The sequence below is a fragment of the Eretmochelys imbricata genome, chromosome 6 (genome assembly GCF_965152235.1).
Source record: "Eretmochelys imbricata isolate rEreImb1 chromosome 6, rEreImb1.hap1, whole genome shotgun sequence".
In the NCBI taxonomy this organism is placed as follows: domain Eukaryota; kingdom Metazoa; phylum Chordata; order Testudines; family Cheloniidae; genus Eretmochelys; species Eretmochelys imbricata.
Window position 1 is genome coordinate 8,546,638 of NC_135577.1, and position 27,271 is coordinate 8,573,908.

The window sequence follows — 27,271 nt, forward strand, 5'->3', positions numbered from 1 at the left end:
TTGGGGCAAGAGCTTCAGCAGCACTGAGGAGGCATCAGCGCATGAGCACCGGGGAGCGGCCACGCAGCTGTGCTGATTGGCAAACGCTTTGCTCAATTGGGCAACCTCGCCCAGCACCAGTTGGCTCACCAGTGCCCCTCTGCCACCGCCAGGGCCTGAGGGGCTTCTGGCAACCCGTGGGCCTGACGCAGCGCCAGCAGATGCAGACCAGGGAGTGGTCCTGTCCCCATGATGCCCCACAGAGAGACTGTGTGGGGCAGGGAAGGGGACTTGGCCAAGCAGTGTGGGGAAGAGCAGACAGGTGGGGGGATGTTAGAGCAGATGGTCACAGCCTACTCCATTAGGGCCCCCCTGCATCTACCTGGGGTCCACCCAGGTGTCTGTGTCCCCCTCTGCCCCCTCTCCCCACATATCTAGCTGTGAGGCAGCCAGGACAACCCTCCCCCATCTAGATGCGACCGTGTCAGGAACTTCCCCCCACTCCTACCTTGGTTCCAAGCAGGGGCTGACTCTTAGGGGACATCTGGAGATGGGATTGCAGTCCTGCCTCCCCATGGATTGGTCTGAGGAGGCGGGGGGTAGGACAGCCTGGTGTGTGAGATTGAAAGAAGACTCGGGAACTGCTCATGCTAGTCTACTTTAAATTCAAATGTGATGAAGAAGAACTACATACCTAATCTGTAACAAAGGTCTGTCTAACCAGGTGTTTCTTTGCTATTAAAGGAGCTGATGCATTCGGATGGCATAGGAAAAGCCAACGTGAAGTGTAAATCTTTAAAATAAACCAATCAAAATGTTATGAGGCCTGATGAACTATGTGACTGGCAGGTGCACACAGAGACTTTTGCATTACTCCTTGGGGAATTCTGTGCTAAAAAATTAAACATTCTGCACACCATATTTTAAAATTCTGCATATTTTATTTGTCAAAATAACACAATATAATCACAGTTCCAATTATTTTGGTGATTCATTTCAAACTACCTATCAGCAACTGTGTCTAAGCTGAAATCGCAACTGAAGTGTGTTTACCAGACACGTCTGGGGAGTGGGTAAAACCGTTTCTCAAAAACAAAGAAGTTAATGCTTCTGGCCAAGGTATCATCAAAGCTGATGGGTCATCACCTATCAGGTAGCCATTGTTTGGAAAGGAAGGCAATCAGGAACAAACAAACCTGCATTTTAGAAAACAACAGCATGAAACCTCTTCCCCACCAAAATTCGTCTCCCCACTCAGCTGTGAACTTTATCTAGGGGTTGCTTGGAGAAAAATGCATTTTAAAGGGAGATGGAACTATAAAAGAGAGGGGCAAAAACACCTCTTGTTATTTCTCCCTGTTCATCTCTCCTTATCACCTAAGAGGACAAACAAAAGAAAAGAAAAGCAGCTCTTGGACCTCAGGAACTGATCCTGACATGAAAATTTGGTCAGCAATGCTCCTGGAAACCTATTCTAAGGGACTTCACTTCGCCTCAAGTCTAGTTTGTTCAGTTTGGTACTAAGAAGTGTTTTTCTTTTTTTTCTCTTGCAACCATTTCTGACTTTGATGCTTCATCATTGTACTCACTTGAAATCTACCTTTGTGATGAAATAAATTTTTCTTCTTTTAATTGAAATGAATCCAGTATTGTGAACTCTGCGGCTATCTCCATTTGGGGTGGGAAATTGTTATATCTTGATCCCCTGGGAGAGGCAATGGACCTATTGTATCAGGACTGTCCAGGAAAAGGCTGGACAATACAGGCCACACATTTTGGGTAGGAAATCTGTGACTGTGAGTGTTTTGGGGTCACCCTGGAGTAATAACCAAGGCTGTGAAAGCCAGAGTGTGAGCTGAGCGTGGCTGGCAGGCAGCAGCTACACACAGACACTCGGGGTACAACTGGAATGCTGGAGGCTGTTTGTGAGTGGGCCGGGTTGGGAGCTACAGCAGCAAAGCGTTACTGGGCCCCCCAGGTTACAGGGCACGCGGTGACACTGCTCCCCACTGGTCTGGATTACACTTTGGATTGTGATTGCCCCATTGGACAATGAGAATGGACACAACTCATATCCTGGTTGGATGTTCCAAGCTTTTGCCATGAGTATGGGTCATTTCCTGATTGGTCCAGGCCAGCTTTGCCCAGCAGAGTGACCAGGCTGCACCACCCAGCAGAAATGGTATAAAATGTCCCATGTTGTTCAAAACTAAAGTTTGCAGATGATACAAAGCTGGGAGGTATTGCTAATTTAGAGAAGGACAGGGATACCCTACAGGAGGATCTGGATGACCTTGTAAACTGGAGTAATAGGAATAGGATGAAATTTAATAGTGAGAAGTGTAAGGTCATGCATTTAGGGATTAATAACAAGAATTTTAGTTATAAGCTAGGGACGCATCAACTAGAAGTAACAGAGGAGGAAAAGGACCTTGGAGTATTGGTTGATCATAGGATGACTATGAGCTGCCAATGTGATATGGCTGTGAAAAAAGCTAATGTCATCTTGGGATGCATCAGGAGAGGTATTTCCAGTAGGGATAAGGAGGTTTTAGTACCGTTATATAAGGCACTGGTGAGACCTCACCTGGAGTACTGTGTGCAGTTCTGGTCTCCCATGTTTAAGAAGGATGAATTCAAACTGGAACAGGTACAGAGAAGGGCTACTAGGATGATCCGAGGAATGGAAAACTTGTCTTATGAAAGGAGACTCAGGGAGCTTGGCTTGTTTAGCCTAACTAAAAGAAGGCTGAGGGGAGATATGATTGCTCTCTATAAATATATCAGAGGGATAAATACCAGAGAGGGAGAGGAATTATTTAAACTCAGTACCAATGTGGACACAAGAACAAATGGATATAAACTGGCCACTAGGAAATTTAGATTAGAAATTAGACGAAGGTTTCTAACCATCAGAGGAGTGAAGTTTTGGAATAGCCTTCCGAGGGAAGTAGTGGGGGCAAAAGATCTATCTTGCTTTAAGATTAAACTCGATAAGTTTATGGAGGAGATGGTATGATGGGATAACATGGTTTTGGTAATTAAATATTCATGGTAAATAGGCCCAATGGCCTGTGATGGGTTTTAGATGGGGTAAGATCCAAGTTACCTGGGAAAGAATTTTCTGGGAAAGAATTTTCTGTAGTATCTGGCTGATGAATCTTGCCCATATGCTCAGGGTTTAGCTGATCGCCATATTTGGGGTCGGGAAGGAATTTTCCTCTAGGGCAGATTGGAAGAGGCCCTGGAGGTTTTTCGCCTTCCTCTGTAGCATGGGGCACGGGTCACTTGCTGGAGGATTCTCTGCTCCTTGAGGTCTTTAAACTACAATTTGAGGACTTCAATAGCACAGATATAGGTGTGAGGTTTTTTTTGTAGGAGTGGTGGGTGAAATTCTGTGGCCTGCGTTGTGCAGGAGGTCAGACTAGATGATCATAATGGTCCCTTCTGACCTAAATATCTATGAATCTATGAATAAAGTGTTGCTTCCTGAAGTCAAAATGTCTGCATGAACAAGATGGTGAGTGCGACCATCATGGCCTGGCCAGGGAGAGGACCCCCTGCTGGATAACAACTGCACTCTGATTGCTGAAAAGCACCCTACTAACTCCATCTTTTAAAGTCAAGTGTTGGGCAACTGCTGAGAAATCCACCCAGAGAACAGGCGTCTGGCTGTCACAGCACCTTGCGTGAATCGCCTGAATGAACTCCCTCTCCGTCTCTAGAACCAGCCACTGCAACGGTGAAACTGAGCTAGAGAAGTCACCTGCATGCCAGCTCCAACAGATATGTAGGGGGAAAAAAAAAGTCATTTTGTATATTTACATATGTGTTAATGAACCATATTTACACACTGGTTAATGAATTGACAACGTGGTTGTGTTAAGTGAACTGCTTCATATCTGAGTTAACACCCTCTGGGCGACTAAAATGTCTGATGTGCAGAGGTGACTGGTAACGGCTGGCAGTGCGGGGAGGAATATGTAAAGGCTCTGGTGCTCCGCTGCAGGGTCAGGGCAGGTACTCAAGCACCAAAGGAGTTTTGATTTCTAGACCTACTTTTGATGTCATTGTGTCGGGTTCTCCCCCTACCCCCGGGTGCCACCTGATGTACTGGGGAACCACTGAGCCCACCTGCTCCACCAGCCTGGGCTCCCTTACCCTGCCCTGCTGAGCCAGGCCCTCAAGCCTCCTTCAGCACACACCGATAGGGCTACACCCAGCTGCAGAAAGACACCGACACTGAAACCAGCACTGCAGGGGAAGGCTTCAACTAAGGAATTGCTCAGCACTCAAGTGCACAACCCCTCTGGAGTATAAACCCAAAATTACATAGTCTTGCACTGCATAGAGAACTATATGGCGTGAACTATATGGCATAAGCCAGTGGTTCTCAAACTTTTGTACTGGTGACCCCTTTCACACAGCAAGCCTCTGAGTGTGACCCCTCTTATAAATTAAAAACACTTATTTATAAGGGTGTTAAATATATAAAAGCTGGAGGCAAAGCGGGGTTTGGGGTGGAGGCTGACAGCTTGCAACCCCCCCTGTAATAACCTCCTGACCCCCAGTTTGAGAACCCCTGGCATAAGCTCATGAAATTCACCCCCTCCCTCAATGTGGAGGAAGATATGCATGGCTTTTGCCCCCCAGTTATGAATTTCACAAACTGGTTTTAGAGAAAACAACAAGTTTATTAACTACAAAAGATCAATTTTCAGTTATAAGGGATAGCACAGAAATCAAAGCAGATTACCTAGCAAATAAAACAAACATGCAAGCTAAGCTCAATGTGCTAAAGAAACTGGTTATATGCATCAATTTCTCACCCTAAATGTTATTTTGGGCAGATTGCAGAGGTTCTTGAAGGAAAGCTGCTCTTGCTTGCAGTTTAAAACTTGAGATGTTTCTTTCGAAGGCTAGACCGCTTTCCAGCTCTTCTCCCCCCCTCCCCCCCGCACCTTTGTTTCTTAAATGTTCACAGCAAACATCTTGGGCGGGGATTCAGTGAAGAACAAACACTGATTATGTCACTCCCCTGCCTTAAATAGATTTCACATATGGCCGGAATCCTTTGTTTTCCAGTATGATCCCCACCCCAACCTCCGGTCAGTGGAAAAGTACTAATTTTATCATGGAGTCCCATATCAGGTGACGTGATCACATGACTCCACAGCCACAGCTGAAAGTCTGTTTGCTGGGTCCACAGGAAGGCTTTCCAGGAAGGTGGGACATTAGCAGGGACGTTCCAGTCACCTATCTGAGCTTGCCTACAATTCTATTTTCTCTTTACAGTTCACGTTTAACTAGAGATGGACCCCAAACTAGGGCACAGAATCCAGACCGCTCCGAAACATGAGAAAAGTCAGATCTAGGTGCAGATTTCAACTTCACAGCTCAGGTTTATTTTTATGAGGGGCCATTTCAGAACTCAAATCCCAACACTCTTGTGAAGTGACTTGGGTTTGGATCTGAAGTTTAGGAACTTGAATTTGGATCAAAGCTTCACAACGGACCTCCTTTTGCTATTAACGTTATTAATGTTAACGTTACAAAGTGTGACTTTCCAGTTCATAATTATTACTCAATATATTCCAACATTAAGGCCTCAGTCCAGCATATGGTCAATTATAAGCATGTGATTAGTCCCAATGAAATCAATGGTAGTGCTCAAGTGCTTGGATTTAAGCCCATTGAAGTACTCTTCCGGGTGAGGGCCTTTAGAAAAAATGAAATACAATACTGTCAGTTTCAGGGGAACTGCACTTGTATTCCCCTCATCTTCCCATTTCCCCTGGCTCCTACTGCCTCCCCCAGTTCCCCCCACCCCACCTCCCCCTTTCCCTTGACCCTGCTGCCTCCCTGGGCTTCATACCCATTCCCCGCATTGCCCCTGGCCACCACTGCCTCCTTGGGGCTCCCCAGCCATTTCCCCAGACTCCTGTTGCCTCCCTGGGGCTCCCCACCCATCAATTCACATGTAAACAGGTAGAACGATAAACATCTTTTGTCCCAAGAAAACCTTGTTTTCATCTTTTCTGGTGACCAGCTGCCCAAGTTGCAGACCTTAAGAACATGGTTTGCAGTATCGATATCTAACTCCTTACATTGTCTCTGTACAAGCATTTCACAATGATTACGATGCTCATTGCAACACAAGCTTTCATTAGAAATCTTACATGCCACCCTCAGGTGAACCATTTGTGACACACCGGGGTACAAATCCAGACCAGGAAGTGGGGGGCTGTGTCACCCCTGCCCTGTAACCTGGGTGCCCTTTACACTGCTTTGCTGCTCTAGCCTCCAACCTGGACTGCTCACAAGCCGCCACCAGCATGCAGGTCCCTCCCAGCTACGTCTGTGTGTGCTGCAGCCAGCCAGCTAGCCACTCCTTGGCTCTCACCAGCCTGGATTATTATCGCAGGGTGACCCCAACACACTCCCAATCCCTGGTTTGCCTGCAGAAATGTACGTCCAGCCATGCCCAACCCTCTGCCAGACAGTCCAGAAATATGAAATCCATTATTCCTTTAAGGAAATAATATACACTAGTTTACTACCATAAATGGAGTTACCCTGACACTTGAAACACACTGGAGCCCCAGAGAGGCAGTGATGGCCATGGGCAATGCAAGGAATGGTCTGGAGCCTAGGGAGTCAGCAGGGTCAAGGGCAGTTTATTACCAACAAAGAGAAATGTTAAGTGAGTACAAGCAATGAGGCATTACAGTCAGAAGATGTTACAAGAATAATAAAGATAAAATGCTGTCTAGTGCCTACTAACAAACTATATTAGATTCAAAGGAAAGTTTCTCACCACATGCTCCCAGCAGCATTGCTGACCAAACATTTAGGTCAGGACCCCTCCTCCAGCATCCAATGGCTGTTTCCTTTGTCTTCTCAGATGCAGAGAGTGAGATGGGCAGGAAGAGAGAGAAGGGGTGTCTTGGAGTGTTTGCCCCTCCTTTTTATACTTGCAGTTCCTCTTTGGAAAGCTTTTCCAGCTGAGAACCAAGAGACAGGGGATCTGGTGGCAGAAGGAGATCCACAACCTTTGCAACAGGCAGACAAGTCACCATATGGTTCTCCCGGTCATCACAAACCCAGCTATCTATATTTCTAGTGATCGACGCTCCAATTACTAACACCTGTCTTTTCCTAATGACTGGAGTTACCCCAATATCATCTGGAAGGAGGGTCCCAACTATGGTAAGGTTTCCCTCTGCTCCTGTTGACTGCTCTCCTTCCCTGAGCCTTTTATCATCCTTAACAGCGCAGGGGCTGTCTGACCGGACAGAACCAAGAGACAGGGGGCCTGGTGGAGGAAAGAGACTTCATAGTATTTCTTTGTTAAAATGCAGATCTCTTTGTCCCTGCCCCCCTTTCTGGCCAAAGAATGGCCTCTTGGCAGGTAATGGCCCATCAGCAGGGCCGGTGCAAGGATGTTTCGTACCCTAGGCGAAACTTCCACTTTGCACCCGCCCCCAGCCCTGTGGCAGCTCCACTCACCCTCCCCGCCCTGAGGTGCCCCACTGTCCCCTCGGCCCGGGGAGCCGTGTGGCAACTCCCCGCCACCCCCTCTCTCCCTCCCTCCCCTCGGCCAGGGAGCCATGCGGCAACTCCCCATGGCCGTCCCCACCTCGGCCCGGGAAGCCGCGTGCGGCAACTCCCCGCCGTGCGGCAGCTCCCCTGGCCCGGGGAGCCGTGGGGGAACTCCCTGCCCCAGCTCACCTTTGCTCCACCTCCTCCCCGAGCACACCGCCGCTTCTCCCACCTCCCAGGCTTGCAGCGCCAATCAGCTGTTTGGCACGCAAGCCTGGGAGGGAGAGAAGCAGAGCGGGGCAGCGATGTCAGGGGAGGAGGCGGAGCAGAGATGAGCTGGGGCGGGGAGCGGTTCTCCTATGCACCGCCCCCCTGTTACTTGCTGCAGTCGGCCCTCCCCGCACCCCCCTGCCCCAGCTCACCTCCGCTCCACCGCCGCCCACAACCGCTTGGCGCCCTCGGTGACCGCCTAGTTTGCCTAGTGGTTGCACCGGCCCTGCCCGTCAGCTTTGTTGGCACCCAGCTGGGGCCTCAGTTTGCCCTTTGTGTCTGAGAACCTGGCTTAGCCATTCCCCAGACTTATCTGGGAAACACACGTCAGTCATGCTCTCAGCTTATGTTCAGAACTTTAACTATAACGTTGCTACATGCATTTTACCATGATACTGTATTACTGCTCAGCAAGGAATGAGTTTTCAAATGATACTTCCGAAGACATGCCTTGTACAAAGTTTATCACAATAATGAGTAAGGTGTGACTACAGGAGTATATTCTGTCACACCATTATGTAAATATCAGACCATGGGGATGTCTTTAATCCCTATGCACCCCCTCTTTGCCAGGTGGCATCAAGAGGTTTCAATTTCCTCAGTTTATTTCTATGATCTAAAAGAATTGTTTTGCTAATGTAACATTTTATTTTGACTATTGTTCCAGTTCATTCCAATTTTCCATTCTATTCATTTTAATGCAGAGTCAATGTTTTCTATTAAATTAGAAGGTTTTGACATTAGTGAAAGGAAATAATTCAATGTTTCTGAATTGGGTTTTTTTCTGAATTTTCTTTCCACTAAAAATGTTGACATTTCAATTTTTGATCCGATTCAGAAGGAAAACAAATTTAGAAGTGTCAGAATTTCCCACGGGATGGACATTCTATTTCCCAATCATCTCTCCTCATAATACAATGACTAGAGGATGTTAAGTGAAATAAAACATGGGAAATTCAAAGCTGATGATAGGAAATACTTTTTCACACAATGGGTGGTTATCCTGTGGAACTCACTGCCACAGGATGTCACAGAGGGCAAGAATTTAGCAAGATTCAAAGAGGGACTGGATATTTCTATGGACCACAAGAACATCCAGAGCTGGAATAGTTAATGTAACCAAATTCTGGCAGGGATATTAAACCTCCTGCTTCAGGGCTCGAGCTGATTGTTACTATTACAGACCAAGATGTGTCCTGGCATAGGATTATTATCCCCCACAGCCGCTACTGCAGTGTTCTTAAACCTGCCTCTGCAGCCTCTGGTACTGGACACAGAAGTGGACAGACCTCTGTTCTGATCCAATCTGGCAATTCCCTGTTACTTAAGTGATTTGCCCAAGGTCACAGAGTGGCAAGTGCAGAGCTAGGATTAGAAACCAGGAGTCCTGTAGCCCAGCTCAGCACTGTAGCCACCAGCCCAGCTTCATTCCCTCATTCAAGGCTCCCAATGCCCATCGACATGGCATGGCCTGACCCAGAGAATGCAGCAAGGCTGCAGCCCATGAGCCCCTGTGCCCCATGAGCTGGGCTGGCAGGACCCGGCTACGTACCCCTCCCTTGATGGCTGCCTCAATGGATGCTCTTGCTCCGGCACTGCTTGTTGATATTGGCTAGGCTGGTGTTGAGATCAGGGTTGGGTCCCCGCTCCGCAACAGGACAGAAAGAGCATCACAAGGGAAAAGTGGCTGAGATCCCATTCCAGGGCAGTCCTGGCTCCCAGCCCCCACTGCTTTAACCCACTAGCCTCCACTCCCCTCCCAAAGCCAGGGATAGAATCCAGGCGTCCTGATTCTGAGACCCCCCTGCTATAACCCACTATCTCCCTTGCAGAGCTGGGGATGGAACCCAGCAGTCCTGAGGCCCCTGGTGACCCTCCCTGCCCCAAACCACCTGTCCTTCTCTTCATCCCTGTTAGCTGTTACCTCAGGACACCTGAACCACAGGGACTGGGCTGCCCCCCTCTTACGTGAAGCAGCTGCTAGAGTGGGGCACAGACCCAGCCACTTTAGGGGAGGTGTGAGACAGAGGAAAGGTCCAGTGGAGGAAGGATGAGAATGGGAGAGACATTACCCCACAGACCAGTATCCTCTTCTCCAGCAGCCAGGGAGGATGCTGGCCTTGGGTTAACAGAGGTTAGGGGGTGCTGGGGTTATGGGCAACAAGGTCAGTGCTAGTGGTCAAGGCTGGGCTGGCAGGGCTCTGTAGCATCCCCATCTGGCTGGGGCTTTGCAACACACAGGATCCATCTCCCATTCCCCTCTGCATGTCTTTCACCACGAAGTGCAGCAGCATGGCGAGCTTCTGGAAGAGCCGGCTGCGCTCGGCATCCCACAGGCCCCAGGGTGCCCTTGGTGTTTTTGACCTTGACCATTTGTTGTGGCCCGCGAGGGTAGCACCCAGGGTGTGCAGGGCCTGGCCCAATGGGTGGGGAAAGGGGCAGCCGGACAGGGGGCTGGGCAGTCAGTGAGGGCACCAACACCAAGGACAGAACATGGCATCTGTATGGGGATCCCCATGGATCCGGGCAGTGCCATGGGCACTGGGTGAGAGCTCCTGAAACAAACACATATATACACACACACACGGCACCCTGCTGGGTGGGAGCTCCTCTAACACACATTACACAGCTGGGGTGTGATCTCCTATAACACACACACCAACATCACACAGCCGAGCAACAAACACACCACACAGCCCGACCTGTCCCTTACTGTGACACACACACTGCACAGCCTGGCCTGGGCCCTCTTGTACCCACTAGTCCCCGCTCCCCTCCCAGAGCCAGGGGCGGACCCAGGAATCTGGGCTCCCAGCGCCCTGCTCTAGCCAGCTCCCCAAGGCACAGCGAGGCCCCACAGCCCAAGGACAAGGAGCTGGCTGCCCTCTAGTGGGCTCCTACTGCCCATGCACAAGGTACAGGGGGGTCAAGCAGTTGGAGGCAGGGTTAGGGTAGGGGCTGATGGGATGGGGGTGGGGGAGGAGACAAGTTAACCCCAGGGTGAGGGCAAAACCCCGGCACAGGCAGGGGCAGAGGGGGTAACAGTTACCCTCGTGGACTGAGACACCACTGTTTGCAAAAATGGGGTTCGGGGAGCAGAGAGGCTTTTCTATTTCCCCTCCCACAGACTGGGCTTCCCAGGGCTGGGTTCTTAAAGGCACAGGCATCTGAATGCCAGGTCACTGCAGCTCCTCTTTGATGTATCCTACTGAGGTGCTGCAGCAGGAGACTTAATTCAGTGAAACCAGGACAACCCTGATAGTCTATGATCCTAATGGAGAAAATCTCATCTATGACTTCCCTATCCCCCCAGGGGGCTGTACACCCCTCCCTCAATTTCCCCAACAGCCCCCCCCCCCCCCCACCAGTGGTCAACTAGTTACGTGCAGTGTTGCCAGTTTAGTCATTGGTTGGAAACTTGAATTGAAATTGAAACGTGAATACACACTTTAAAAGCAGATACAATGGATGATAAAATACTTGTACCTGAAAAAGTATAATAGGTTTGAAAAGTCTGAACAAAGACTAGCTTCCTCACACAGCTGTTTTTGCTGACAATATTGGCGCATTGGTTTTGGGAATGTTGGCCAACCTTATAATTTAAAATAATGGTTTGTAAGCAAGGTCTGAGTGAGCTCTCCCCTGATAGCTAGTGATGAGCCAGGGGTGGGGGGAAGGCTTCAGGACCAGACTGTATTTACATGAACTCACCTACTCTGCCTAGGTATCCAGCAGACAGAGTTGTGTTGCCCAAGTGATCGATTTTGGCTGGTGTTGGGAGTTTCTGTACCAAACATTTCTATTATATTATAATTAATTTTTACATAAGAACGGCCATATTGGGTCAGAACATCTAGCCCAGTACTCTGTCTTCCGACGGTGGCCAATGTCAGGTGCTTCAAGGGGAATTAACAGAACAGGGCAATTATTGAGTGATCCATCCCTGGTCATCCACTCCCAGCTTTGGGGAAACAGAGGCTCTCAGAGCATGGTGTTGCATCCCTGCCCATCCTGGTGAATAGCCATTGATGGACATATCCTTGATTAACTTATCTAGTTCTTTTTTGAATCCTGTTCTAGATTTGGCCTTCACAACAGCCCCTGGCAAAATGTTCCACAGGCTGACTGTATGTTGTGTGAAGAAGTACTTCCTTTTGTTTGTTTTAAACCTGCTGTCTATTAATGTCATTGGGTGACCCCTAGTTCTTGTGTTATGTGAGGGAGCTTTTCACTTTCTCCACACCAGTCAAGATTTTATAGACACACCCCCCCCCGGCTCCATAGTCTCTTTTCCAAGCCGGAAAGTCCCCCAGTCTTTTTAATCTCTCCTCATATAGAAGCTGTTCCATAAGCCTAATCATTTTTGTTGCCCTTCTCTGTACCTTTTCCAACTCCAGTATATCATTTTTGAGATGGGATGACCAGAACTGCACACGGTATTCAAGATGTGAGCATACCATGGATTTATATAGTAAATGTGGAGGAGCCTGGTTTGCCAGCTTCATCAGCAAAGCCAATGCAGAATGACAAACTGCGAAAAGGCTGCAAAACTCCAATCCTCTGGACTGCATCAACATGCAGAAAGCCTTATTGACTTTTTTTTAAAGTGTGTATTCATGTTTCAATTTCAATTCAAGTTTCGAGCCAATGACTAAACTGGCAACACTGCATGTAACTAGTTGACCACTGGCGGGGGGGGGGGGGGGGCTGTTGGGGAAATTGAGGGGGGGTGTACAGCCCTCTGGGGGGTAGGGAAGGCCCGGTTTCATTGAATTAAGTCTCCTGCTGCAGCACCTCAGTAGGTTACGTCAAAGAGGAGCTGCAGTGACCTGGCATTCGGATGCCCATGCCTTTAAGAAAAGACATTGCAATGCCCGTGCCTTTAAGAACCCAGCCCTGGGAAGCCCAGTCTGTGGGAGGGGAAATAGAAAAGCCCCTCTGTTCCCCCCACTTTATTTTTGCAAACACTGGTGTCTCAGTCCACCGGGGTAACTGTTACCCCCTCTGCCTCTGCCGGGGTTTTGCCCTCTGACACCCTCTGGCACCTCCTCACCCCTGTCACCTCCCCACCCCATCCCTGATTTTGCCTTCAGCCCCTACCCTAACCCTGCCTCCAGCTGCTTGACCCCCCTGACCAGTCAAGTTTCACCCCCTGCTCAGACCCTGGCCACCCCCTTCCTCCGATTTGCCCCCCTTTGCCCCTTTTTAACTCCCGTTAAAAGCAGTCAGCAGAATCTTATGGCTAATAAGGGCAGGGTGAAGGGCAGTGGCTTCAGCAGATGTTAGTGAGCATGCTCTGTTTGTGTGAGCCTGCTGAGTGCACCCTAAATAGCATATTCCTACAGAGAGCAGTTTCCTACACTACACCGGCTGTGCTCGGCATCCTGCGGGCCCTTGATGCATTTTACCTTGGACCATTTGTTGTGGCCAGCGGGGGCGGAAGGCCTGGCCCAATGGGCGGGAGGACAGGGGCACACAGCCAGGCACGAGCACCGAGGTCAAAACAGAGCATCTGTATGGGGCAGCTGCCCTCCCCATGGCGCTGGGCAGAGACACAGGTGTGAGCTCCTGTAACACACATGGTGCAGCCCTCCTGAAAGACACACACACTACACAATTAGGAAGGCCAAAAAAGAATGTGAGGAACAGTTAGCAAAGACTCAAAAAGTAATAGCAAATTCTTTTTTAAGTCCATCAGAAGCAGGAAGCCGGCTAAACAACCCGTGGGGCCACTGGACGATCGAGGTGCAAAAGGAGCACTCAAGGACGATAAGGCCATTGCGGAGAAAATAAATGAATTCTTTGCATCCGTCTTCATGGCTGAGGATGTGAGGGAGATTCCCAAACCTGAGCCATTCTCTTTAGGTGACAGATCTGAGGAACTGTCCCAGATTGAGGTATCACTAGAGGAGGTTTTGAAACAAATTGATAAATTGAACAGCCATAAGTCACCAGGACCAGATGGAGTTCACCCAAGAGCTCTGAAGGAACTCAAATGTGAAATTGCAGAACTACTAACTGTGGTATGTAACCTATCATTTAAATCAGCTTCTGTACCAAATGACTGGAGGATAGCTAATGTGACGCTAATTTTTAAAAAGGGCTCCAGAGATGCTCCCAGCAATTACAGGCCTGTAAGCCTGCCTTCAGTACCAGGCAAACTGGTTGAAACTATAACAAAGAACAATATTGTCAGACATATCGATGAACATAATTTGTTGAGGAAGAGTCAACATGGTTTCAGTAAAGGGAAATCGTGCCTCACCAATCTACTAGAATCTTTGAGGGGGTCAACAAGCTTTTGCTGCCAAATTCTTCCAGCCCTACCAGCGGCATTAGCTTTGTCGGCAGGACAGCGCTCCCGCCGACAAAGCCATGTTCACACTGCCACTTGCGTCGGGCAAAACTTTTGTCTTTCGTGGGGGGGGCTTTTTTAAGTACCCGTGAAAGACAAACGTTTTGTTGACAACTTCGCAGTGTAGACATACCATTACTGAGAGACTGACAAGCTGCACAGCCTGGCCTGAGCCCTCTTGTGCCCACTGATCCTTACTCCTCTCCAAGAGCCAGGAAAGAACCCAGGAATCGGGGCTCCCAAGCCCCCGCCCTAGCCAGCTCCCTACGGCCCCACGCACAGCCCAAGGGCGGGGACCGGGCTGCCCCCTTACGGGCTCCTGCCACTGGGGCTCCAGGTGCCGCGAGCGCCCCCGGCGGCCGGACTCGGGACCCAGGCGTCCGGGGGGCTGATCCAGAAAGTCCCTGCGCTGGGGCCTCCCCCGGCTGCTGGAGCTGGCGGCGCAGGCGCGGGCGGGGAGCGCGGCAGGGTTGGAGCGGGGCGGGGCCTTCCCGGACACCTGGGTCCCAGCCCGGCCCCTGCGCAGGGCGGGTCCCGGCTGCAGCCCCAGGCGGGCGAGTCGGCTTCGGGGAGGGACCAGCCGCGGGGCGGGAAGTCGCTGCCCGGGCGGAGGAAGCGGCCGGGACCGGAGCCGAGCCCGGCGATGGCTGCAGCGGGGCCGGCGCAGGTAGGACGCGGGGCGGGGACTCCCCGGCCGGGCTCTGGCTGGTCCCGGCTGGGGCCGGGACCGGGTCCCTCCCGCGCTAGTGACCCCGGGGCTGGGAGCGGCTCAGCGCGGCCAGGCAGGGTCCGGGCTCCCGCTTTGCACCAGCGCAGCCCGGGGGTCAGGGGCTGCAGCAGGCGGAGCGCTGGGGCCGGGGAGCGGCTTTGGGGCCCCAGGACCCGCCCACAAAGCCTGGCGGACATGCGGAGCCAGGCGGGACCCCTTTACCCCGAGTCCCCGGGGGGCTGTGCGGGGGGGTCTCCCTGGGTCACAGCTGCTGGGCTGGGGGTTCCCCGGGAGCCGCTGCCCTAGAACCCGCGTCCCCTGCTGAGAGCCCGGGCTGGGGCTGGCGCGGAGGGTGCTGAGTGTGTAACGCTTGTGCCAGCAGCTGCGGGTGGCGTTTGAGGACGTGGCTCTGTATTTCACCCGGGAGGAGTGGGAGCTCTTATCCCGGCCAGAGAAGCAGCTGTACCGGGACCAGATGCTGAGGAATTACCAGGCCCTCGTTTCCTTGGGTAAGGACCGATTTATCTCTACTCATAGCTGTGAAACGTTTGGGTTCCCTTGATGCCTCAGCTGCCATGTGCCACCCCGCGGTCGAGTGTTGGCAAATGTTGGCCCCTTTCAGGTCGGCTTCCTGTTGAAGCAGAAATCAGGACTATTGAGCAGTGGTGTCCAATAAAAATTCCATGCTAGCCACGCTGCGAGCCACACTTGTGGTTTTGAATTTTTCTTCTTAGCCACATTATAAAAAAGCCACTTGCATTAGCCACAATTCAGTAGCCTATTAGGCACATGTGGCTAGTGGCGAACGTATTGGACTCCGCTGCTATAGAGCCTGGGGCTAATCTTAGGACTTGGCTACACTTCCAAGTTAGAGCGCATTAAAGCAGCCCCGGGCGCCCTAACTCCCGACCCGTCCACACTGGCAAGGCTCTTACAGCACCTGGACTCTGCAGCCGGAGCGCTCCTGGTAATCCACCTCCACGAGAAGCACAATGCTTGCTGCGCCTCGGCTGAGACGCCCGGGCGTCAGTGTGGATGACATGTTGCATTACTGTGCTGTGATCAGCCTCTGGAAACGTCCCATAATCCCCTTAAGTCAAGTGGCCACTCTTCCCATTGTTGTGACCTTGGCTGTAGGAATGTGGATGTGCCCTTTCAAAGCTCCATTTCTGACAGCTGGCTGCTTACCTGCTCCGGGACAAAGCAACCATTGCTGTGGAATGCTGCTTGCTGTGAGTGTGTGAGATGGGGGGGGGGGTCTGCTGCTGTCTGAACTTACAAGACAGCATGCTGACACACTCTCTGCCCCCCAAAAACCAACTCTCTCTCCCCCCACTTACCCACAACACAGTCCTTGTCACACTCCACCCACCCACCCACCTACCCACACCATTTGAAAAGCACGTTGCAGCCACTTGAACGCTGGGCTAGCTACCACAATGCACTGCTCTTTATGGCGTTGCAAGAGCTGCTAATGTGGCTACGCCAGTGCGCTTGAATCTGACAGTGTGAACACACTGCAGCTCTTTCCCTACTGCGCTCTCCAAGGGCTGGTTTAACTCCCAGCGCTCTACATCTGCAAGTGTAGCCAAGCCCTCAGTGTAACTTGTTTACTTGCATTACGTACCTCAGTCCTGGCACAGCCATGGCAGCAAACAGTCACGTGAACGACAACCTCTTCCAGGAATCCCGGCCAGACACCGATGGCAGCAACTCTGCCTCAGGAACTGACTCTAGCTAGAAAAATAAGGCAGGGAGAAAACACATCTGCTGCTTGCAGCAGCTCCCAACCTCCTGAAAAGAACACGCATCATACATTTAACAACTGTATAGTAGAACAACGCTTGCAACCTAAGCAAAAGAACTGATAGATTTGTAGAATGGCGCCACCTGGTGACACCTGCCATGGCACATGTTGTGGCTTATGCCTTAATGATGTACTGCCAAGTGTTGAATTTGAGCTATAAGAGGGCAAAGGACTAAACTTCCCTTCTTCCAAAGTCTTCCCCACCATACATTTTTAAGGAGACAGTTGGGTAAGTGAGAGAGGGTAGTTGGGGACTTTGTATCCACCCTGTCTCTTAATCAGAGTTAATGGGGTGTTCAATGATATTTCAACTCGTTAAAGAACACCGTTGTCCTATGGAACTTACTGCCACAAGATAGCATGGAGGCCAAGATGTTAGCAGGATGAGAACTTTTTGTGGAACATCTGGAGTTCCCCTAGTAAGGATTTAAAACTGGGCCCCCCACTGCAAATTGAGATGAGTTATAGACGTTGCACTTCAGAGTATGAACTAAACTTGCCCGGTGGGAGATGAGAAGAAATCTCTAAGGAAGGCTTATTTCTTTATTCTCCTGCTTGGGATCTCTTGCGCTTTCCTCGGAAGCAGCATCCAAGGTCAGTGTCCCATCATGCCAGGTGCTCGGCAGACACACCCTGATCGAGATGGGGCCCTGTTGTGTGGGGCTGCACCAATATATAAATGATTCCCTGCCCCCAAAATTTTATTAATAAAATTGATTCTTTCCCCTCCAAACAGGCTATTCAGGTTCCACACCGGATTTAATCCACCGGATCGAGCTAGGGGAGGCAGAGCTCTGGATCCAGGATGCCGAGGACTCCAGGGAAACCTCAGGGCCTGAGAGCCCCTCCTCAGGTGAGTCATAATAATCCAGTCCCTTCTGATTTATACAGCTGCTAGTGGCAGGCTCCTTAATGTAGAAGGCAAAGGCAGAGCGAGCTCCACTGTCTGGGAGCTGAAGGGGACAAATGGAGGCTGGGAATTAGGGGTCAGTGTTTATCTGGGAGGGGAAGGAACCATTGGGAGAGCTCCCCTCATGGCAGCTTGGATTCTCCATCACTGGGAGTCTGTCAGTGGAGATGGGTGTCTCTTTCTCAAAGCCCTGTTGTAACTCAGCCAGGAGTTACTGGGCCAGAGGCAGGAATCACTGCAGGGGAGATTCTCTGCCCTGGGTTAGGCAGGAAGCCAGGCTGGATGGGTACAATGAGCCTGTCTGGCCTTGATATCTTGAATCATAGAAACGTAGGACTTGATGGGACCTCAGTAGGTCATCTAGTCCAGTCCCCTGCACTGAGGCAAAGCTAAGTATTATCTAGATCATCCCTGACAGGTGTCTGCCTCACTTGTTCTTAAAAACCTCTAATGATGGAGATTTCACAACCTGCTTAGATAATTTGTTCCAGTGCTTAACTACCCGTAGAGTCTGGAAGTTTTTCTTAATGTCTAACCTAAATCTCTCTTGCTGCAATTTAAGCCCATTGCTCCTTGTCCTGGCCTCAGTGGATAGGGAGAACAATTTCTCACCCTCCTCTTTGTAACAGCCTTTTACGTACTTGAGGACTGTTATCAGCTCTCCCCTTCTTCTGCCCCCCCCCCGCCACCAGTCTTCTCTTCTTCAGACTAAACAAACCCAATTTTTTCAATCTTTCCTCATGGGTCATGTCTTCTGGACATTTAATCATTCTTGTTACTCTCCTCTGACCCTCTCCAGTTTGTCTATATCCTTTCTGAAGTGTGGTGTCCAGAACTGGACACAGTACTTCAGCTGAGGCTTTACGAGTGCTGAGTAGAGTGGAAGAATTACTTCTCGCATCTTGCATGCAACACTCCTGCTAATACATCCCAGAATATTTGCTTTTTCCCCCTCCCCCAAAAAACGATTCCATGGTTGACTCATATGTAGTCTGTGATCCACTATAACCCCAGATGGTTTTCTGCAGTACTGTTTCCTAGGCAGTCATTTCTCATTCTGTATTTGTGTAACTGATTATTCCTACATAAGTGTAGTACTTTGTGTATGATCTTATTGTATTTTATCCTATTTAATTCTGACCTTTTCTCCAGTTTGTCAGGATCATTTTGAATTCTAATTCTGTCCTCCGAAGGGCTTGCACCCCTCCCAGCTTTGAATCATCCATAAACTTTGAGTGTACTCTCTATGCCATTGTCCAAATCATTTATGAAGATATGGACTAGAACTAGAGCCAGGACAGATCCCTGTGGGATCCCGTTCAATATAGCCTTGCCGTTCATTTATGAACCATAATAACTACTCTCTGAGTGTGGTTTTCCAACTAGTTGCACACACAGCTTATAGTAGGTTTGCCTAGGCTATATTTCTCTAGTTTGTTTATGAGAAGACAGTATCAAAAGCATTACAAAAGTCGAGCTGTGACATGTCCTGCTTCCACCCTGTCCACAAGGCTTGTTACCTGTCAAAGAAGGATATTAGGTTAGTTTCACATAATTTGTTCTTGACAAATCCATGTTGACTGTTACTTATTACTTTTATTTCCTTCTAGGGGCTTACAAATAGAATGTTTGATTACTTGCTCCCTTATCTTTCCAGGTACTGAAGTTAAGCTGACTGGTTTATAATTCCCTGGGTAGTCCTTATTTCCCTTTCTATAGATGGTACTATATTTACCTTTTTCCAGTCCTCTGTTTTCTCTACCATCCTCCAGGAGTTCTCAGAGATAATCGCTAATGGCTCGGAGTTCTCTTCATCCAGATCCTTAAGTATTCTAGGATGTATTTCATCAGGCGCTGCTGAGTTGAAGGCATCTATCTTGTCTAAGAAATTCATAACTATTTCTTTTCCTGTTTTAGGCTCAGATCCTACCCCGTTGACACTAATGTTCACTATGTTAGTCGACCGATCACTGCTAACTTTTTTGGTGAAAACTGAATCAAAGGAGGCATTTAAGAGTTTGGCAATTGCTGCGTTTTCTCTTATTGTCTTTCCCTCCATTTAGTAATGGGCCTAGCCTGTCCTTGGTCTTCCTCTTGCTTCCCATGTATTTGTAAAATGCTTTCTTGTTCCCTTTTATATACTTAGCTAGTTTAATTTGTTTTTAGCCCTGGCCTTTCTAATTTTGTCCCTACATATTGGTTCAGTTCTAGAAGTGGGTCATTACAGCTCCACCATGCCTCAGATTCCTCACCTGTGTAATGGAGAGGGCATTGGGACTGTGAGGCTAAAATCCGTCTGTGTGTGTCAGCGGATCTGGCACGGGCGGGGGGAGAAGAAAAGCACCTGGGTAGAAATACAAGCCTGCCGGTCCATAGACCACATCACCTTCTTCTAGGCTTCCCAAACCTCAGAAAATCATACCAAGGGAAGGGATATCCTAGAGATTTTTGAGATGAGTTTCATGCCTCTGACCCTCCTCTCTCAAGTTATGAATGCTGGTGTCCTATGGCCCTGGGCACGTGGGTCCAAATATAGCTCAGAGAAGGGCAAAAACCTGCTCGCAGCCTGGGAGAGCATCCCAGAGTCACTGGCCCTCAGCAGAGAAGGTGCTGTCCTCTCCAGGTTCCCACCCCACCCCCTCTCTGCCAGTTCATTGTGCACATAACCTCTCAGACTGGAGAAACCTTCCCCAGCGAATAAGGAGAAAGCTGGGAATGGCTCGAGGCAGAGCAGGATCAGTCATGTACGATGAGTGTGAGGGGACACCACATGGAGGATGCAATTTGTAGAGCAGGTCTCAGGCACTTGTAGAGCTTCACTGTAATGCGCTAAAACTGCCCCGGGTTCCAGCAAGCTGCTGCAGGGGAAGCTGATGCGTTTGGGGGCCAGACGAAATCGTCCTACAGGCCATGGCGTGGAGTACCCTGGTGTATGGGCAGGGTGTGAGGGAGAGGAGGTGGCATGGCCTTTGTCACATCCCCACTAGTCCTGCTCTCTCAGGCGTGGTCTACATTGCGGGTGGGGATCGATCTAAGATACGCAACTTCAGCTACGAGAATAGCGTAGCTGAAGTTGACATATCTTAGATCAACTTAGAATCACTTACTTCGCGTCCTCGCAGCGCGGGATCGACGGCCACTGCTCCCCCATCGGCTCTGCTTCCGCCTCTTGCAGTGGTGGAGTTCCGGAGTCGACGGCAGAGCGATTGGGGATCCATTTATCGCATCTACACTAGACAAGATAAATCGATCCCCAATAGATCGATCACTACCCGCCGATCCTGCGGGTAGTGTAGACGTGGCCTCAGTGGCATGAAATCGTTGTCACTTGCATTGCTTCAGTGTCCATGCTTAGCACAGCCCTCAGCCCTAATGTGTCTGTGACTGTCTGTAGATCAAAGGCCACTCTCACTTTCCAGCACAGCATTGTCACTGATTGGGTTGTAAAACAATACAAACATGTTTTTCAGGTTACATCACACACCCTGAGTGACAGGTTACATCCCTTCAACCCCAAACCCCACCCTCTTGAGGATTTTAGTTTAGTTTTAGTTTTGCACAAAGAATGAAACATCAAGCGGAGGCTAAATGACTTCTTTAAAAGGAATTCCTTGAAAAGGACTCACTCCCCCACAGGAATAAGCTACGTTGTTCTCAGCAGCTTTAAACCAGTCTCGGTACGTCCACATGAGGAGATCGTAGCCCCTCAACTAGTTTGAAACCAATGTAGTTAAAACAGCACAAAAACTGGCAAACAGGCCTCATGCTATATAAGAGGAGAAAGTGAAGAACCAGCACCAGGTAAGTAAACACCTCTGGTTAAAATAAAAACAAAATAAGTTTGAAAACAAAACCAGGGCCCCGTTGTGCCAGGCGCTGCCTGTATCCTGGGCAGGCTACAATTTAAGCATAAAATGAGACCCAAGAGGTGCATGGTACACGTGGGAGCAGGTGCTAGGTGCTGCACAAACAATGTAGGGTAGAACCACCGTGACTAAGGTTGAAGATTTGTCGTGGAATTTTGTATTAAAAATTATGGAGCAGTTAAAGTAAACTTAGTAAAATCACAGGTCACTACATTTACTGTGACTGCTCCAGGATTTTTAATAAAACCTGCCCTGTCCAGAGGGCACTAGCCTCCCAAAAAGCACCCTCCCCCTCAGCACTGCAACCCTGACCACAGCCTGGTGCAGAGTGGTTGGTGTGGGCTAGAGAAGATCTGGGTGGCAAGGCCATTCACTGAAGTTTGCCCCCCCCACCCCAACCATCATGAATGTGAGTGGGGGCAAATCTGAGTGGCACTGTAACCCCGCGGGCCAGGTCTCAATGCCCAGTGCAAGGCGTTGGGTCTATCCCTGTGGGACAGGAGCCATCATTGCAGGGTAAGGCACCCATCCAAAAAACAGTCATGGACAAATGGAGAAATCGCTCTATCCGTGACATTTTCTATCCTTGACAAACTTGTAGCCTTAACCGTGAGCTAACACTGGGATTGCCTCTGCTCTCTCCAACAGGGCACGGGATCCCGGGCGGAACGAGGAAATGGTCTGAGTGTGGGGAGAGTGCGGCAGGAAAGCAGGATTCCACATCCCACAGAGGGATCCATGCACAGGACACAGTCCATCCCCAGGGTAAACTCAGTCAGAGACCAGACCTGGCTACGCACCAGAGACTCCCCGTGGGCCAGCGTCGCCATCGCTGCATTGACTGCGGCAAGAGGTTCAGAAAACCCTCCGGACTCATCCAGCACCAGTGCGCACACACCAGGGAGAGGCCGTACCGCTGCTCTGACTGCGGCAAGGCCTTTGCAGAGAGCTCAAAGCTGAAAATACACCAGCGCACGCACACCGGGGAGCGGCCCTACCACTGCGCTGACTGTGGCAAGAGCTTTACACAAATCGCACACCTGAGAACACACCAGCGCACGCACACCGGGGAGCGGCCGTACCGCTGCACCGACTGCGACAAGGGGTTCAACAGTGCCAATATGCTGACCCTCCACCGGCGAACACACACCGGGAAGAGGCCATACCACTGTGCCGACTGCAGCAAGAGCTTTGCAGAGAGCTCAAAGCTGAGAATACACCAGCGCACGCACACCGGGGAACGGCCGTACCACTGCACTGACTGTGGCAAGGACTTTGCACAGATCGCAAACCTGAGAACCCATCAGCGCACGCACACTGGGGAGCGGCCGTACCACTGCACTGACTGTGGCAAGGGCTTTGCACAGATGGCACACCTGAGAACCCATCAGCGCACACACACCAGGGAGCGGCCGTACTGCTGCTCTGACTGCGGCAAGGCCTTTGCAGAGAGCTCAAAGCTGAAAATACACCAGCGCACGCACACCGGGGAGCGGCCGTATTGCTGTGCTGACTGTGGCAAGGGGTTTACACAGATCGCACATCTGAGAACCCATCAGCGCACGCACACACCGGGGAGCGGCCGTACGCCTGTGCTTACTGCAGCAAGGACTTTGCACACAACTCAAACCTCAGACTACACCAGCACATGCACACAGGGGAGTGGCCATACAGCTGCCCCAGCCCTGAGCCCCGTCCCACCCCCTGAATCCCTCATCCGTGGCCGCAGAGCCCACACTCATTTTTAGAATAGAATAGAATCATAGAATAGAATATCAGGGTTGGAAGGGACCTCAGGGGGTCGTCTAGTCCAGCCCCCTGCGCAAAGCAGGACCAATCCCCAATTTTTGCCCCAGATCCCTAAATGGCCCCGTCATAAATATCAAGGGAAGGGTAAACACCTTTAAAATCCCGCCTGGCCAGAGGAAAAACCCTTTCATCTGTAAAGGGTTAAGAAGCTAGAATAACCTCGCTGGCACCTGACCAAAATGACCAGTGAGGAGACAAAATACTTTCAAGAGCTGGAGGGAGGGAGAAACAAAGCCTCTCTCTCTGTCTGTGTGATGCTTTTGCCAGGGACAGAACAGGAATGGAGTCTTAGAACTTAGTAAGTAATCTAGTTAAATGTGCGTTAGATTCTGTTTTCTTTAAATGGCTGAGAAAATAAGTTGTGCTGAATGGAATGGATATTCCTGTTTTTTACCTCTTTTTGTAACTTAAGGTTTTGCCTAGAGGGATTCTCTATGTTTTGAATCTAATTACCCTGTAAGGTATTTACCATCCTGATTTTACAGAGGTGATTCTTTTACTTTTTCTTCTATTAAAATTCTTCTTTTAACAATCTCATTGCTTTTTCATTGTTCTTAAGATTCAAGGGTTTGGGTGTGTGTTCGCCTATGCAAATTGGTGACGATTTTTATCAAACCTTCCCCAGGAAAGGGGGTGTAGGGCTTGGGGCGATTTTGGGGGGAAAGACGTTTCCAAACGGGTTCTTTCCCAGTTATATCCATTAGATGTTTGGTGGTAGCAGCGATAAAGTACAAGGGCAAAAGGTAAAATAGTTTGTACCATGGGGAAGTTTTAACCTAAGTTGGTAAAAGTAAGCTTGGGAGGTTTTCATGCAGGTCCCCACATCTGTACCCTAGAGTTCAGAGTGGGGAGGGAACCTTGACATGGTGGCAGAGCGGTGGAATTAACTTGAAATCATTTAAGATCAATTTGAGATTCTTTTGAACCAGAAGCACAGATTTGAAAAGAAATTTTTTTTCTTTGGGCTGCTGGAAAGCAGGTTTTAAGCTGAAAGCAGTTAGGATTTTTTCCTGCTTTGGGGCCAGAGCAGAGACAAAAGGGAATTGTCTTTGGTGAGCTGGAGTTTCCCTACCTAAAGGCAGGGTAGTTAACCTCCTGCAGGGAAATTTACAAGTCTTCACAGACCTGAAGTTGTTTTTTTCCTAAGAGCAACTAGAGGGGTTTTCTATCTATTTGCCTGGAGACAAAGGTGTTAGGGTTTTTTGTTTTTTAGGATTTTTCTGTAGGCTGACAATCATTATCAGAGAATATAGGTATCATATTACAGCACAGCAAAATGTTACAAGCCAAGGTTTTTTGGGTTTTTTTGTTTATTTCTAACTCTCGGGTGTAAAGTTAGTTAAAAACAGAGAGGCAAAGATGACACAAACCAAGATACAATACTAATTGGAGTTAGCCAGACTGGAGGCAGTGAAAGAGGCAGAAAAAGCCCTAGAAGCTGCCCACAGGAGAGAAATGGAGGCAAAGGATAAAGAAATGGAGGCAGCGAAAGAGGCAGAAAAGAACCAAGAGGCTGCCCACAGGAGAGCTATGGAAGCAAGGGCCAAAGAACTGGAGAAGAAGGAAAAAGAGAGGAAGCATGCACTGGAGATGGAGAAGGCAAAGACTCAGCAGAATATACCAACAAACCCTAGCAATCCGCCTCCAGGTACCACTTCCCATCCCAGAAAGTTTCCCACCTACAAGGCAGGCGATGATACCGAGGTCTTCTTAGAAAACTTCGAAAGGGCCTGCCTTGGGTACAGCATCTCTACAGACCAATACATGGTAGAGCTGAGGCCACAGCTCAGTGGACCCTTAGCTGAGGTGGTGACTGAAATGCCTAAGGAACACATGAACAAGTATGAACTGTTTAAAACCAAGGCGAGAGTCAGAATGGGGCTAACACCCGAGCCTTCTCGTCGGCGGGTCAGAGCCCTACGGTGGAAACCAGACGTGTCATTTACCCAACATGCCTACCACATTGTGAAACATTGGGATGCCTGGATATCAGGAGCAAGTGTTAAATCTTCAGAAGATTTGCCCTTCCTAATGCAAATGGAACAGTTCTTAGAGGGTGTTCCTGAGGAAATAGAAAGGTACATCCTAGATGGGAAGCCCAAAACAGTAAACGAGGTGGGGGAGATTGGAGCCAAATGCGTGGAGGTGGCAGAAAAGAGAAAAACTGGTTGCAGTTGGAGCGGATACCAGAAGGAACAACCCCAGACCACACCCTACTACCAGGGGCAGCCCAAGGCCCCACCTACCCCCCAAGGAACCCTCCAGCCACCTTATCGTCCCGCCACACTGTTCTCCAGCAACCCACCTTGCCCCAGTGACCTGTCAGCTGGACAATGTGTTAGATGTAACGAGCCGGAGCATGTAAAGGTCAACTGCCCCAAGAACCCCAACAGATTAGTTCATTGCACCGGAATCACACTAGAGGTCCTCAGGCTCAGATACCTCCCAGATATCCTTGGAGCGGAGGGAAACAGTGAGTGTGGGCGGGAAGAAGGTCACCGCGTGGAGGGACACCGGAGCACAAGTGTCAGTTATCCATGCTTCCTTAGTGGACCCCAATTTAATCAACCCAGAGATCCAAGTGATGATTCAACCCTTCAAGTCAAACTCTTTCAATTTGCCTACAGCCAAGTTGCCTGTCCAGTACAAGGGCTGGTCAGGAACGTGGACTTTTGCAGTCTATGATGATTATCCCATCCTCATGCTGTTGGGGGAAGACTTGGCCAATCGTGTGAAGCTAACCAAGAGGGTGGGAATGGTCACCCGCAGCCAGGCTAAACAAACTGTCACGCCTAGCTCTGTTCCGGAAACTTCTACCAGGACCTGGTCAGAGGTGATGGACCCAGACACCAGGCCAATGTCTGCAACAGCAGTAGTGGATCCAGTCCCAGAGACCCAGACAGAGCCAGTCCCAGAACCGGAACCTGCGGAACAACTAGCACCAGACCCATTGCCAGCACTGAATCCAGTACTTGCAACCCCAACACCAGAGGGCCCCACCGAACTTGAACCGGCAGCAGCCGATAACCCTACACAAGAGGCTCAGCCGGAGCCTGAACCCTAACATAGTGCTCCAGTGGAGAGCAGTTCACAATCAACGGAAACAGCCCCATCCCCTACATCGCTTCCAGAGGGACCAAGCATAAATCCACAATCCAATGAGGAACTGATGTCTCCAGCAGCAAGGGAATAGTTCCAGACCGAACAGGAAGCAGATTAAAGCCTCCAGAGAGCTTGGATGGCAGCACGGAGCAACCCACCGCCTCTCAGCTCTTCTAATTGATCCAGGTTTGTTGTAGAAAGAGGACTTTTATACAAGGAAACTCTTTCTGGTGGACACCAGGAAGACTGGCATCCTCGGAGACAGTTGGTAGTTCTAACTAAGTACTGGGTTAAGCTCTTGAGCTTAGCCCACGATCATCCTAGTGGCCATGCTGGGGTGAACAGGACCAAAGACCGTTTGGGGAGGTCATTCCACTGGGAGGGAATGGGCAAGGATGTTTCTACCTATGTCCGGTCTTGTGAGGTATGCCAAAAAGTGGGAAAACCCCAAGACCAGGTCAAAGCCCCTCTCCAGCCACTCCCCATCATTGAAGTTCCATTTCAATGAGTAGCTGTGCATATTCTGGGTCCTTTTCCGAAAAAGACACCCAGAGGAAAGCAGTACATACTGACTTTCATGGATTTTGCCACCCGATGGCCGGAAGAGTAGCTCTAAGCAACACCAGGGCTAAAAGTGTGTGCCAGGCACTAGCAGACATTTTTGACAGGGTAGGTTGGCCCTCTGACATCCTCCCAGATGCAGGAACTGATTTCCTGGCAGGAACTATGGAAAGCCTTTGGGAAGCTCATGGGGTAAATCACTTGGTTGCCACTCCTTACCACCATCAAACAAATGGCATGGTGGAGAAGTTTAATGGAACTTTGGGGGCCATGATATGTAAATTTGTAAATGAGCACTCCAATGATTGGGACCTAGTGTTGCAGCAGTTGCTCTTTGCCTACAGAGCTGTACCACATCCCA

The 27,271-nt window shown here is 49.8% G+C and overlaps 1 protein-coding gene across 1 annotated transcript in view; it reads left to right on the forward strand.

Moving 5' to 3' along the window:
* LOC144266062 (uncharacterized) overlaps positions 1-23,724 on the forward strand; it is an 88,258-nt gene extending 64,534 nt beyond the window's left edge. The window contains 6 exon segments of the mRNA XM_077819209.1: positions 7,910-7,982; positions 14,484-14,813; positions 15,238-15,364; positions 17,399-17,515; positions 22,087-23,003; positions 23,006-23,724. Coding sequence (XP_077675335.1) covers positions 7,910-7,982; positions 14,484-14,813; positions 15,238-15,364; positions 17,399-17,515; positions 22,087-23,003; positions 23,006-23,146 — 1,705 coding nt within the window. The 3' untranslated portion in view covers positions 23,147-23,724.
* The last annotated feature ends 3,547 nt before the right edge of the window (positions 23,725-27,271 follow it).